This window comes from Oncorhynchus tshawytscha, linkage group LG26, assembly GCF_018296145.1.
Source record: "Oncorhynchus tshawytscha isolate Ot180627B linkage group LG26, Otsh_v2.0, whole genome shotgun sequence".
NCBI classification, from domain to species: Eukaryota; Metazoa; Chordata; class Actinopteri; order Salmoniformes; family Salmonidae; genus Oncorhynchus; species Oncorhynchus tshawytscha.
This window is the reverse complement of record NC_056454.1, coordinates 17,117,472-17,127,777: the sequence shown is the minus strand read 5'-3', so window position 1 is coordinate 17,127,777 and position 10,306 is coordinate 17,117,472. Positions and strand designations below refer to the sequence as shown.

Here is a 10,306-nt window from a genome sequence, read left to right as displayed (position 1 = left end):
TTGAGGGAAGACTACATAATTTAGGTCACTGTCCAAGTTGGATGAATATACTGTAGAGAAGAGAAATAGTGACAGTTCATTCCAGGGGTGGTTGTCAACAACAGGGACACCGGGGGCTTCAGGCAGTGTTAACTAAGCTCTTTAAACACAGCCTGCCCTCATAATAGGCTACATTAACATAAAACAAACAGACTAATCATTTGCAGGTGTGAATCACTGTATCACATGGTCAACACTTGTTCAAGGTGAGATGCCTAAAATAGCATACTCGAGATTTGAATGCGTTGCGATGCAAGTCCTACCATTTTTATATTAGTTGAGGGGTGTATTCTTTCTCACGTTTTTATATTTTGGGTGTGGAGAAGAAGGGTGGATTATTACCTCAGAGGATGGGATGATTTTCATGTGAAAAGTTAAATGTATCATTTTTTTTCCAGAGTGCTGATGACATTATGTCGTTACAGTTGATTCTAAACGAAGCAGACGCACCGTAATCGGTTTCCCTGCTAGATTGACCATCTTGTGAATAATAACGGTCCTCCGTTTTAACATGGTGAACGCGTTCACTCACTCTCCATCTTTCGACGACACGAAACACTTGGAAGCCGATTAATTATTGATCACGTTTGGACAGTATCGGTATCCATGCAGTGTAACGCCTTTTGGAACTGTAACTGGGTAAGATGTGTCCATTCAATTTAATTTAAAAAAAAAATCTGTATTGCATTAAACTACATGACATTTATCAGACGTTCGTGGGTGAGTGGAGGACACTTGCAAATGTTAAAAGTCGAGGTGCTTGTTATCTTTAGGTTGATTGTCATATATAGTCGTATGTTAAGCCCCTTGGTGGTTGCGTATTAGTTGAAGGGGCTAAATTGCAGGCTATTTGCTAAGAAATGCCAAGGAAGTTGTCTCCGTGTATATTATAAAAGTTAAGTGTAGTGACAGGTCAACCGAGGATTCCTTGTTATGTTCATGGTAAATGTAGTAGTCAGGGTAACACCATACTAACGGCAGTTTTTGCAGGTGCGATCAAGAAAACAAAAACAGGATTCGTCTCTGTGTGTGTGTGTGTGTGTGCGCGTGCGCGTGCGCGTGAACGAGTGGGAGACGGGGAGATAGCGTGTGTGTGTGTGTGAGAGAGAGAGAGAGAGAGAGAGAGAGGGAGAGAGACATTCCTCCAGGGAGACCGAATAAGCAACTTTGTTACCAGGCATAGCGTTGTCTCCTCTGGCACAGCACGTTATGAAAAGAGAACGGCATTTGGCAGTTATGGTTGATCAGCGTTTATTTGTATCCTCCTTTAGTGCATTACTGACGGCTAACCTGTTCTTAACAAATAGGCATCTTAGAATATTTGCAAGTCATACAATGGAACGTACGTTGTCATACCTAACAAGGAACCTTATTTACCAGTGAGTGAGGTAAGAATTTCTAAATATGATTATCCTATGTAGACATCCTATGTGGGAGTGTTTGCATTGGTGCTGAGGCTACATTTCTGTGGCAATAGTCATCATAGTTGTTTTTAGATATACGTAATTGTTTCAGCCTGGTCTCATAAACTAGACATATCAAAGTGAAAGTAAACGCAGGATACTCAAATTAGTATGACATGTTATGTATTGTTATATAAGACAGAAGGCCACTTAAGGGAGGGTCGTTGTTCAGGGTGGATTTTTATTATTTAACTTTTATTTAACTAGGCAAATCAGTTAAGAACAAATTCTTATTTACAATGATGGCCTAGGAACAGTAGGTTAACTGCCTTGTTCAGGGGCAGAACTACAGATTTTTACCTTGTCAACTCTGGGATTCAATCTAGCAACCTTTCAGCTACTGGCCCAACGCTCTAACCACTAGGCTACCTGCCACCTCGGATGTGTGGGCGTATAACGTGAATGTCTAGCAACCCAATGGTTGCACATTCAAATCTCATCACAGACAATTTTAGCAACTTTGCAACTACTTACTACTTGTTAGCTACTTTGCAACTACTTATAATGTTAGCTAACCCTTCCCCCTAACTTTAAAACCCTTTAACCTTACTATTAACCCCTAGCCTAGCTGACGTTAGCCACAACAAATCAGAATTCACAACATATCATACTTTTTCCAAATTCATAACATACTGTACAAATTGCATTTTTTAACATATCATAAGAAATGAATACATGCTATACAAAATGTAACATATCATACTAATTGCAGTGTCCCGGATTTAGTTTGACTAGGTTACGTCTACCCCTGAGTCCAGGTTGATTGTTTTGATTATGGCTTTTGAAAATCAAGGCTATTTAATTGTATCGGACTTTTAAAAGATAACTGAATAATGAATGTTTTTGTTTTCACACTGGGCTAAAGTATGGGCTATTAGTGTGACTTTGTTTATTATTCACCTCGTTGTTATGCTACTTACTGGATGTACCTGGAGTGTAATTAATGTCAGTTTCTTTTCATTAAGAGTCCTGCTCTGTTCTAGTTCATTTAGTTTGGGTCATTCTGTGGCAGCCAGTAGTTACCCTTGGGGCAGGTGCTATTCCTGAGCATTATAATTACAGGCTGTTTGAGGACTCATGAGAATGGAGTTGTTTAAGTATGTTTCGTCATATGACCTGTATATCTTCTTCCTGTAGATGACAGTGCATACTTCGGCGGCCCAACAGTGTGAGTTTGGCCATCGACACAGGAAAATGCATCTCTGGATTGTAATTATATTGTCGGTGGCTACATCGGTGGGCATCGTTGAAATGTTTGACAATTATGGAGAGATATGTCGAAGATTGTGTGCCTGTGAGGAGAAAGAGGGGATACTGACAGTAAGCTGTGAAAGTAGAGGAATTGTCGATCTCTCTGAAATAAGCCCTGTGTACTTCACAACGTATAATTTACTGCTCACAGGGAACCTTTTGAAGAGGCTCTCCGCCAATGACTTTGTTGAATACAATGGGCTTACAATATTGCATCTGGGCAACAATGACATATCCGAAGTTGAATCGGGAGCTTTTAATGGACTTCAGGGATTAAAAAGATTACATCTCAACAATAACAAAATCGATGCCTTGAAGGAAGATTTTTTTGTTGGCCTTGAACGTCTGGAATATCTTCAACTAGACTACAATTACATCACCCATGTTGAGCCAAATGCCTTCAGCAAACTGCGTCATCTGGAGGTCCTGATTTTAAATGACAACTTAATTTCTACTCTTCCCACTAACATTTTCCAATATGTCCCTTTGACTCACCTTGACCTGAGGGGGAATCAACTGAAACTGCTGCCATATTCGGGTGTTTTGGAACACATGGACAGTGTTGTGGAATTACAACTAGAGGAGAACCCATGGAACTGCACTTGTGAGTTGATTGCTCTAAAGGCCTGGCTCGAGAGCATATCCTACACCGCTTTAGTGGGTGATGTGGTCTGTGAGTTTCCATTCCGGCTTCACGGGAGAGATCTTGATGAGGTCTCTAAACCAGAACTGTGTCCCAGGAGAGCTATTGCAGAGTATGAGATGCGTCCCCAAGCACATCAGACCACTGATGCATACTTTAGAACCACACCAGCCTCAGTCACAGCCTCATTCCCATCCTCTGCCATATTACGGTCCTCGTCAAGGCCCACCAAGGGACCTCGCCAGTCAGGCAAACTAAAGTCAAAACCCACGTCTCGCATCCCCTCCAATAAACCGCAAAACTACGGTCAAATCGTTTCATATCAAACTAAATCCCCTGTGCCTTTGGACTGTCCTACTGCCTGTACTTGCAATCTCCAAATTTCAGACCTCGGTCTGAATGTCAACTGCCAAGAGAGAAAGATTGAGCGCATCTCTGACTTAAATCCCAAGCCCTACAATCCCAAAAAGATGTATCTCACAGGGAATTATATCCCTGTGGTGCGGACATCAGATTTCATTGAAGCAACTGGATTAGATTTGCTTCACCTTGGCAACAATCGGATTGCTCACATCCATGACAGAGCCTTTGGGGATTTAACACAGTTACGCAGGCTGTACCTGAATGGGAATTTGATCGACCGCCTCACAGTCGATATGTTCTATGGATTGGAGAGCCTGCAGTTCTTATATTTAGAATACAATGTCATTCGAGACATTGTGTCAAACACCTTTCAGCATGTCCCCAACCTTCAGCTGCTCTTCCTGAATAATAACCTCTTGAAGACCTTACCCGGGGAAATCTTTAATGGGTTGAAATTGGCCAGACTAAATCTTCGCAATAATCACCTCCGCAATCTGCCTGTCAGTGGCGTGTTGGATCAGCTGACATCACTGGTGCAGGTAGACTTGTTCGAGAACCCCTGGGACTGCCGCTGTTCAATTGTGGAGATGAAGATGTGGCTGGAACAGCTCAGCACAGGCACGGTTGTCAACAATGTCATCTGTGGCTCCCCTAAAAGACTGTTTGGGGAGGATATGCGATACATTAAGACAAGTAATTTCTGTCCCAATAACTCTGATACCCTTGCCTCCGTGATCCCGCCCTCTGAAGAAACCATTCCCGGCAGCACTATCACCATAGAAACATCATTAGACGACGACGCACATGTCAACAGTGTTCCTCTATCTGTTATGATCCTTGCCCTGCTCCTGATGTTCATCGTTGCAGTGTTTGTCGCTGCAGGACTGTTTGCGGCTGTGAAGAAGAGACGTCAGAAGGCTCTAAATGAGCAGAATAACTCCATGAACGCGTGCATCAGTTCGCTGAACACGGAGTACGGTCTTTACAAAAAGGGATCCGTTCCAAAAGTCAGGACGTCTGCAGGGCATGTGTATGAGTATGTCCCCCCTCCCACAGAACACACATGCAAGAGTACCGTCTATAGCCCAAGCCAGAGCAAGTCAGTGGATGGGTACAGAGACTTTGATGAGTTGAATGGGGCGTTTTTGAATAATCACTTGGTTGAAGAGGCGGGTAGAAACACAATAAGCTCTGAATACAGTATTAGCACTCCAGAGCCACTCAACAAACAGTCCCCCTTACAAGACAATCATCAGTATTACTACAGAGATGTAGAACCTGACAACCCGTCATCTTACAGCAATGCTTTACCTTGCAGGCATACTGCCCATTCATCAAATCAGTGTACGTCCGACTTCGATATCAGACACCAATACATGCACCCAGAAAGAATACAACAGACAATATTATATTGCACAGCACCAAGTACTGTTTATGTTGAGCCTAACAGGAGCGAGTACTGGGAACTGAAAGCCAAGCTTCATATTGATCCCGACTACCTTGAAGTTCTTGAGAAACGTACAACGTTCACCCAGTTTTGAATGACTTCATGTTTTCCCTTAAAAGGTTGAATCATTGCTATGTTTGCTTGCATTGGCACATAGTGCTCATGTTAAATTTGAGCATTCTACACTGATTTCTATCTTTTGAAACTACAGTATACAGATATGCAGATGCTTTCCCTTAACAACATTAAAATGAGGTATTTTGTCTTTATATATCCTCAATACAGCTTGTTGCTACAGTAGCTAGTTTATTGTTTATCAATTTCAGTCTTTGCTTTGAGAAATTGCCAACAACTCTATGTAAATCAGTGATGGGGGGAAAAAATATATAGTAACAATTATTTTGTATGATATATCGATATATATCCAAGTATCGATTTGTACAATTGAGGGTAGCGCTAACGCTTATCGGCTGACCCTTCGAACAAAACTCTGGTATTTTTCATCCTATAGCTTGTTTTCCATCTTTTTTTTTTAAATAGCGAGTCTTCGTGTTTTCAGCACTTTTGTTTCCATGATTGATCAACTCTCATGTTCTAATGTTCTCTCTTGTCTCTCTGCAGCAGACAAAAAGTGTGTTTGGAACATTAAATTGCAATAACATTTTGCAGTCTTGAATCGCAATACAGACCGAATCGGTACTTAAGTATCGTGATAATATCGTATCGTGAGGTCGCTGGCAATCCCCAGCCCTAATGTAAATATGCAGTTCATGTATGCTTGTTGCACTTTTTCAAAAAGGGAGGTTCAACTGGCTTCTGTGTGCATATGGGTATTCATGGGTATTCATGGGTATTCATGAAACAAAACAAAACAACATGTTTTTTAAAAGATAAATGGAAAATCCATACTTCATAATTCCCGGGCAGTTATGAGGTGGAACAGTACGCTCATATCATTTTTCTCAAATTGTCTATTTTTATACGAGTATTTGGAAATGTAATTCTTCTTCTGTTTTTGTTTTATCACTTTGCACGCAATGCACTGATTGACCCGAACAGGTCAACAATGGATATGATGTCACTTTCTTATATATATTTCGTAAGTCGTAGACTGTGTAAATAACCATGGCTATAGCCATATGTAAAATGATTGCAGACATGCAACCTCTGCGTTCTGAAGGAAAGTTATAAGACATTTTGCACTATACGTGCATGAAGCCACTTTTTTTCTTCCCAGGATGGAGACAATCCTCAATTTCCCTATTTTTATCTTTGGGGATACAAAATCAGTATTCAGAATATCATTGTCAACAAATAAACAGCAAATTCATACAGTATGTATCCCTATTATTGCTGGAAATGGCTCTAAATACAATGGAATGGATTGGTGACTGACACTTGTATACGTTTGATCACTCAAAATATTTTTGGAACATTCATACATTTGTTTGGTATTACTAAGGAATCTTCTAGTTCTAATTCATTATTAGACAAACACATTTTCAGGGACGGTCCTTTCACTGTGGTACGTGCAGTGTCTATTCAAAGCATTGACAACGAATTGTGTAAACATTCGTCAATGTAATGACATTTGCCAGTCTCTATGTGTTTGGTCTCTAGTTCCAAGGTCACCACTGCCATGTTGTGTTGTTGGCATTTCCTACAATTTATGATGAGATTATGTCAGAGGTTGCTCAGTATGTGCTGAAAAGCAGACTGGGTTTCAGAAATAATACATTCTAACCCATTTGTGGGCCATTTTTATTTTTTATCAAAAGCACGAAGAAAAGTCTGTCCCTATTACAATGCATTGCACTAGATGAACATGTTAATAATATTGACATGTTAATCCAGTGCATTGTAATAAGGACAGTCCTTTGTTAGTGATTTTGATTTTTAAAAATGGATCCAACATGGTCAATCTTGCTTTTTTTGTATTGAGGTTAGAAATTGTGTTTTTGATTCCAGTATCTGTCATCGCACCATAGCATTGTTCTTGTTGGGTTTGAAAACACATGACAAGAGTTCAGTTAATATATCCGATCATTTACTGTAATTCCCGCCCACCTCCTTAGCCTTTATTGATTTAATATGCAGTTAGTGTGTACAGTGTATATATCACAAGCAAATAGCCATTGCAGTAAAACTACACAGAATGTTTGTATCACATTCAAGTATATCAAAGAGATTGTAAAAATTAAATGTTACTCATGGAAATCTGTTTGTATGAACAGGTACACATCAGTGTTTTTTTTCTTCTGAATTTTTTATACAGGGGTTTTGTAAATGAGGTCTAGAGAGTGTTCCACTTATGTCAATTTTTTATTGACTTGTCCCTTTAGTTCTCCATATGTAAGTAATTTGATGAATTCTAACTTCTTACTTCAACTTTGTAAATAGAATGTGCCAGCTGCATCTCCTTGCGGACCGCTGCTTCACTGAGTGCAAAGCCTGGTTTTTATTGTGGAAACACACAGGACGAGAGGGAATGCAACTTGGGTATAAGATGTGAGCACAGAGATAAATGTATCTTAAAAAGTGCTGTTTCTGCTATTGTTAGCCAATGAATAAAATATGTGCATTCATTCTGTATACTGTCTCTGTTTTTCCTTCACCCTCCAATATGTTAGAAGTAGTAAATGTCATAGCACACCGGGAGGGTGGATTATGAAATACTTCCTCCAAAAGCCCACTGGCTTGTTTCATAGCAATACAAAGATTACAGGAGCCACACAGTTTACACCGCCTCTCACAATTTCATCCAGGAAAGATATACATCTGTGCAAAACAAGAACAATGTTACATCATCTGAAATACTCTCAATCCTCTGCTGTCTTTTGAAGATTGTGTCATTTTCCCTCTATATTATATATATTATCAATGTTGGTTGATCATGCTGTGTATTTTGTTGAAAGCTATCACTTTATTACCTCCCTATTGTCTGGGGAGTTTGACAAAAATGGCTTCCACTAAGGGCCCTTGGTCCTCACCTGCCATTTTTTTTTACAGTGCCAAGAATCATCGCACTACGGGTGAAATTAGGTCGTCAGTCCGATCTGTCCAAAGTCATTGTGATGAAATGTGTAGTTTAGTGTCGGAACTCATGTATTTAAATTGAAACTGCTTTCGACATTCCAACAGCTGATTTTCCATTTGAAGCTTTTTGTGTGAAGGCAGCTAACTGATGTCTCTGAAGAAATGTGCATAATGCTTTGATAATGGTATCTGATCCGTCAGTAGCTGTACAATATGTACAACAGCCAAATGTACATGCATGGATGGGGAAAGACACGTACTAATCTCTATACTCTTCGAGGAGACTGGTTTCCTCTATTTGGTCTGTTTATAATGAGTATCATGAGATCCCTCGTTAAAAGCAAGAATTGGATGTTAATCGCATTTGCGTTGCTTTTTGGAGTTTATAATATCCCTTTGATTTAAGGATACAGGACTGCAAATGTAAAAACAATAATCGCTCTCAAGAATCAGAAGAAAAGTGTACATTTTAATCGCCATCTCATCCACTATGACATAGTCTTGACTTGTCTGGCAGATTGCTGGTGTTATGTTTCTTAGTCCTTGAAGTTCACAGTATTGCTCTGGAGAGAGGAATTAGGGCAGATCTACATTATGCAAGCTTGAGGAGATGTGTCAGGCACTGAGAAGGCAGCATATGACTGCAAGTGTTCACCCAAGGAGAAATAGCAAAATAGCAAAATCACTTGTGCTAAATACAGCTGGAGTTTTATGACCGTGATCACCCCTTTTTGTTTAGGGGTGTAACGATTCTTCTCACTGGTAAAAACAGAAGCTTATCTCTGTTCACATTTGTATTGTTTGTCTTCAAATATGATCCTGGCCCTTAAGATATTTTTTCTGTAGCACTGTGCCACTGTCTGTCCTGTCTGTCTGTCCTGTCTGTCCTGTCTGTCTGTCTGTCTGTCTGTCTGTCTGTCTGTCTGTCTGTCTCTGTCTGTCTGTCTGTCTGTCTGTCTGTCTGTCTGTCTGTCTGTCTGTCTTCTGTCTGTCTGTCTGTCTGTCTGTCTGTCTGTCTGTCTGTCTGTCACTGTCTGTCTGTCTGTCATGTCTGTCTGTCTGTCTTCACCCTGTCTGTCTAGTCAAAATAGTCTGTCTGTCTGTCTGTCTGTCAGCTGTCTGTCTGTCTGTTTTATGTCTGTGTCACCTGTCTTTTTGTTTAGTCTGTCTGTCTGTAACTGTCTTCTTCTCTGTCTGGTAAAAACAGTCTGTCTGTCTGTCTGTCTGTTGTCTTTGTCTGTCTGTTTGTCTTCAAATATGTCTGTCTGTCTGTCTGTCTGTCTGTCTATTTTTCTGTCTGCACTGTCTGTCACTGTCTGTCTGTCTGTCTGTCCTGTCTGTCCTGTCTGTCCTGTCTGTCTGTCCTGTCTGTCTGTCTGTCTGTCTGTCTGTCTGTCTGTCTGTCTGTCTGTCTGTCTGTCTGTCTGTCTGTCTGTCTGTCTGTCTGTCTGTCTGTCTGTCTGTCTGTCTGTCTGTCTGTCTGTCTGTCTGTCTGTCTGTGTGTGTGTGTGTGTGTGTGTGTGGGTGCATAAATTATTGACTCAGAGTCTATTCATGCATGTCTCAAGGACTTCAGCCAATGTGGCAACACTGCTATCCTCTCTCAACATTTTTTGGACAAAAAACCTTTACATAACTCACTGACAGTACAGTTGTTCAATAATAATTCCAAGAATAAAGATTGAACATGCAGTTGTATTAATATGTGTGTCCATTGTGTGTGTGCGTGTGCATGTGCATTGGTGTGTGTTGTGCCAACGCGCGAGCACATGCGTGTGTGTGCATGTCTGTGTATAAGTGTGCGCTTTTATGTGTGTATACTTTTATGTTTATTCATCTTTGTGTGAATTTAAGCCGTTGGAGCAGAATGTTAATTACTGGCTTGGCAAGTCTAGTAGGGATTCAGGATGTCAGCGTACACCTTGCCAGCACATTTGCAACAGCTGGAAACAGCGGGTGTGATTTTTGTAGGGGCTCATCCTGGCTTATGACTGCCAGTATGAGGGGAGTGACACAATCCCCTCTTATCCTCTCCCATTTATACTTCTCAAACTTAACATATGA

General features: G+C 40.6%; 1 protein-coding gene across 2 annotated transcripts; it reads left to right on the top strand.

Moving 5' to 3' along the window:
* Positions 1-369: 369 nt before the first annotated feature.
* slitrk5b (SLIT and NTRK-like family, member 5b) lies at positions 370-7,791 on the top strand. Of its 2 annotated transcripts, none has more exons than XM_024389067.1 (2): positions 370-678; positions 2,640-7,791. In XM_024389067.1, exons 1-2 carry the CDS (start codon positions 646-648, stop codon positions 5,298-5,300), a joined length of 2,694 nt encoding a protein of 897 aa, XP_024244835.1. In that variant the 5' UTR covers positions 370-645; the 3' UTR covers positions 5,301-7,791. The 2 variants fall into 2 exon arrangements, with proteins under 2 accessions (XP_024244835.1, XP_024244836.1); XM_024389068.1 differs by having other exon boundaries at positions 370-1,427.
* The last annotated feature ends 2,515 nt before the right edge of the window (positions 7,792-10,306 follow it).

What these genes read in the sequence shown, in the direction of transcription:
- slitrk5b (XM_024389067.1), top strand. Translation starts at nt 646, where the DNA reads ATGCAGTGTAACGCCTTTTGGAACTGTAACTGG. An exon ending in CCTTTTGGAACTGTAACTGG is followed by an intron (nt 679 to 2,639) that starts GTAAGATGTGTC and finishes TTCTTCCTGTAG; the next exon opens with ATGACAGTGCATACTTCGGC.